The 4,682-nt window shown below is 49.6% G+C and overlaps 1 protein-coding gene across 1 annotated transcript in view; it reads left to right on the top strand.

The window, feature by feature from the left end:
• The window catches only part of RHOT1 (ras homolog family member T1), a 29,021-nt gene that overhangs the window by 14,426 nt on the left and 9,913 nt on the right, over positions 1–4,682 (top strand). The window contains 1 exon segment of the mRNA XM_018575152.1: positions 1,172–1,294. Within this exon segment, the coding sequence (XP_018430654.1) occupies positions 1,172–1,294 (123 nt within the window).

Raw genomic sequence — 4,682 nt, 5'->3', positions numbered from 1 at the left:
GGAACCCTCTGTTCTATAGGTAGAGACCCTTCTAGGAGAGGAACCCTCTGTTCTACGGGGAGAGACCCTTCTAGGAGAGGAACCCTCTGTTCTATAGGTAGAGACATTTCTAGGAGAGGAACCCTCTGTTCTACGGGGAGAGACCCTTCTAGGAGAGGAACCCTCTGTTCTATAGGTAGAGACCCTTCTAGGAAAGGAACCCTCCGTTCTATAGGGAGAGACCCTTCTAGGAGACGAACCCTCTGTTCTATAGGTAGAGACCCTTCTAGGAAAGGAACCCTCCGTTCTATAGGGAGAGACCCTTCTAGGAGACGACCCCTCTGTTCTATAGGTAGAGACCCTTCTAGGAAAGGAACCCTCCGTTCTATAGGGAGAGACCCTTCTAGGAGACGACCCCTCTGTTCTATAGGTAGAGACCCTTCTAGGAAAGGAACCCTCCGTTCTATAGGGAGAGACCCTTCTAGGAGACGACCCCTCTGTTCTATAGGTAGAGACCCTTCTAGGAAAGGAACCCTCCGTTCTATAGGGAGAGACCCTTCTAGGAGACGACCCCTCTGTTCTATAGGTAGAGACCCTTCTAGGAAAGGAACCCTCCGTTCTATAGGGAGAGACCCTTCTAGGAGACGACCCCTCTGTTCTATAGGTAGAGACCCTTCTAGGAAAGGAACCCTCCGTTCTATAGGGAGAGACCCTTCTAGGAGACGACCCCTCTGTTCTATAGGTAGAGACCCTTCTAGGAAAGGAACCCTCCGTTCTATAGGGAGAGACCCTTCTAGGAGACGACCCCTCTGTTCTATAGGTAGAGACCCTTCTAGGAAAGGAACCCTCCGTTCTATAGGGAGAGACCCTTCTAGGAGACGACCCCTCTGTTCTATAGGTAGAGACCCTTCTAGGAAAGGAACCCTCCGTTCTATAGGGAGAGACCCTTCTAGGAGAGGAACCCTCTGTTCTATGGGGAGAGACCCTCTAGATCTTATAAAGAGTGAGAGATGAGAGATTTTAGGGTTTGATGGCTCCAGAAAGCTGATTCTGATCTTTGTGAGGGGTCTGTGCAGTGTTGGGATATGTAGGGGGGAGGTGGGGTGCCCTGTGACAGCGCAGGGCTCATGTACTCATTTATGTAGTAGGTGTGCACAGGCTCTGACCCTTTATCTTCTGTGTGTCTCCGCAGTCACGCCCGGTTACGCTGCCTCTGTACCTGCAATAGGTGTACGTTCTGCCTGTGTCAGAATCTGCTCCACTCTGACCTCGTCCAGGCCGTAAAGAACAAACTCTTCACCGCCGTTGTTAACAGGTCTTTCATTTTCTTCTCTGCCTGCACACGGCGCCCTAACACTAACGCATGTGATATATACATTTCTATAGAGACCCGTGTGAGATCACATTGCCCTAACACACTAATATGAGGTTAGCTGTGTGGTCTGGGGAGCTGACAATCTAATACACGTGGTGATGACAGAGTGCTCTAATACACTAATATATTCTACATATATAGCATTGTAGATACATCCATAGATAGCCATATATGTGTCATTCTCCAGCCCGGGGTGAGAGGACAGGAATGTATGTTTCTATAAACTCTCTACATGTATATATGATCTGTATGTTTCTTGTCCATTGAAGGGCACAGGAATTCTATTAGTCGGGTTATACTGCCGTCTACAGGAAGTTGGGACACCGGGAAAAGTTGTAAGCCAGCTCCAGTATAACCTCTACCCAGCATGCCTCAGTTTCTTGTTGGTGTCCTCGGAGGTTTTCTTGCCTTTTCTTCACTTTGTGGATTTTTCTTCTGTGACCTCCCATCAAGTTTCCTTGCCCCATAGCAGGATATCTGGATCGCAGCCCCTCAGTATTAACTTAAGAGGCTGTACCCCGACCACGCTTCACTAGACGTATTTTAGGCTCTTGCTGTCGGAATCCCTTTAAAGGGCCTAACATCCTGAAAGTTCTAGTCTAGTGTGGTAACTGCAGACAAGGTGGTTCAGCTCAGATTCTTGCTGAAGAAGTCTACTCCCTGAAGTCATGACCCCCCCATCATAGGTTCCTTCCTTATTCGTCTGGATAATTGCCCCTTTCAGGGCCTGTGGAGTGTTGGGGTAATACCCTCTTGACATAGTCTTCGGAGTGTTGGGGTAATACCCTCTTGACATAGTCTTCCCTTCTCTTGTTGACTCTCATTCATGTACACCTTCCCTCTCTGTCTAAGGGTCTGTATTTGGGACAAGACTTCCAGATGGTCCCTTTAGACCTAGAATTCCCTGTCACTACCCATCAGTCTCTTGGGCTGGCTTCTCTCCCCCCGGCTTCAGATCAGACATTTCCCACTCCTGGGGATCCATGTGTACGTCAGGAGGGTTTGGGAGTTTTCCATGTCACAGGTCAAGTGGCCTGGTCCCTACACTGGATGATGCAGAGTGTCTTCCTCAGAGGCAATACCTTTCCCTCTGGCTCTCCTCAGCTAAGGGCCGGGGGTCATGAATTCGGGGAGAAGACACTGAAGAGTGAGGGTTCCATACCTCAGTGCTCCTCTTATCCATAGCTGGATGGACCTGTGCTCCCCTGGACTGTCAGCAGGAAGAACGTCCTGGGATCCTATTGCAGGCAGCCCCTGTAGGGGACAAAGAAAGTCCAGAGGCCTTCATGGGACCTGGTCACCAGCAGATGGTTCCTCCTCCGGTGGCGGGTTTGTACCCTCTTGAGGAAGATTCTTTCCTCCTTCCTGTCCCTAATCAGGTTGCTGTTCTCGGCAGTGAGACTGAGATTCTTGTTTCTCCCTCATTGGCTGAGGAAGCTTTGGTGGTCGGAAGCGGGTTAGAGAATTCTCAGAACCAAGTCTGATCTTGAAGTCTTAGACAGGTTTGCAGCGTTCCTCTGATGGACTCCAGAGATCCTTCCAGGTGGTTAGGTGGGTTTCTGCTCATCCTTCTGGTTTTCACATGCACCATGCTGTATTGTGGTATACCCTCATTCCTGCGTTCCCTTGTTCCCAGCTCCTCCCACTCATCCTCCTCCCTTCAGTCAGATATCCGGGGCGGTACCTTTTAGGATCTAATCTGGCTCTGATTTGGGCATTGGTCCTTCAGATCCTTCACATGCGGTTCCCAGATTATTGATGGGCCTGCCAGTTGCTGTTGGCCCGCCCCTCGGTTAGGCTGCGTTTGGACGTCCTCACTGTTTCCGAGTAGCTGCGTCTCTCAATGGATGGGAAAGAAAATACAGTTTTTGTATTTACAGTAAAACCTTTTTCATGGAATCCATTGCAGGACACAGGCTCCGCCCCTCCTGTGTCCTTTTCCGGCCCCCACAAAACTGAGACGACATTGGCAGGGGAGGTTTATTGGGGGGCTGTCTTACAAGTCTTCTGGTTGCCAGTGTCCCAACGTCCTGTATTCAGCTGTATAACCCAACAGTATCTGAATTCCTGTGTCCCTGTATGGACTCCCAGACAAAGATTGTAAGGTAAGTAGAAGAATCCTCTTCCTATACGTTGTGTACTCCGTGTATATGACATGTATGTTTATATGTAGCACCCCGTTATTTCTGTAATGGACATTCGGGGAGAGAAGTGATCTCTTGTGCTCTCCATACATTACACCGAAAACACAAGTTGTCTGATGATTAGAGGGGTTTCTCTGAGCATTGCCACGTAGGGGGAAGTTAATTCCCAGCGCACAGTTGTCTTCCTGTCAGGGCAGCTCTCCATGGGGAAATGTAAAGAGAAAAGCTGCTCCCTGTGACGTCTGGTTGTAGTGACAGACTTGTGTTTTAGGTTGGTTCAGCTGTTTAGTAGATCTGCACCTATAATGAACACTCCGCTCCTCGCCCTGTGATTGGGTAATACGAGAGAAGAGAATGGCCAATGAGGGGGGGTGGAGGGCACCATTAAGCCCAATTCTACGTACCTCAGTTCCTGTCATGATGGCACAATGACAGAGGGATAAGAAATGATGGAAGATGATTCCATTGCTGGAAGGAGAGAAGCTCTGCCAGGTCTGAGACTTCCTGTGCTGGTGACACCTGTTCCCCCGTATTTCTTGTTGTGGTGTCACAGGAACAGGAAGTCAGATAAATCTCTCAGATGAGCAGACAGAGGATCCATCCCTTTCCTGGCTGGAGTTTGGCTTTAAAACACACCCAACACAAGAAACAAACGTAGGCAGCCATTGCTGGCCTCTCCCTGGAAATGTTTGGTCTTGAGACAAGCATGCAGCAAGTGAAGACAGACATGCTGAGCCGCTTGCTTGGTCCTGGTGACTGTGACGGTATCGGCATTGCGTCCAGGGGCCGGTGTATTATAAAGCCATTCTATACCCAGACAGGAACCAATCGGAGTATAGAGTTCAGTTCTGAGTAGAGAGAACAATGAAGGATGGATTCTGATTGGTTGTTGCTCTCTGAACAGAGCCCTCCTTCTGGATATGCTAGGTGCCTGGCTGTCATGGCGATCCTTGCCTTCAGTACTCTGAAGTATTTTTGAGTTGATTTTGGGTTGGTGGGGGGGGTTGCAGGCTGTGTGTCCTCGGCCCAGTTCATCTGCATGAGGTGAGTGGATCTCCATCTTCTGTATTGGCTCACCTCTCCGCTCTGTGTACTGCTCACATTCCCAGAATCCTCTGCTCCGCCTGTCTTCAGTTCCTGTGTCTCTCTTCTCTCCCCCCAGGTCTTCCTTTCAGTTTGTGTGT

The sequence above is a fragment of the Nanorana parkeri genome, unplaced genomic scaffold (genome assembly GCF_000935625.1).
Source record: "Nanorana parkeri isolate BGI_ZX_2015 unplaced genomic scaffold, ASM93562v1 scaffold3586, whole genome shotgun sequence".
Lineage (NCBI taxonomy): Eukaryota > Metazoa > Chordata > Amphibia > Anura > Dicroglossidae > Nanorana > Nanorana parkeri.
Note: the sequence above shows the minus strand (reverse complement) of the source record. Positions and strands in the feature narration are given on the sequence as shown.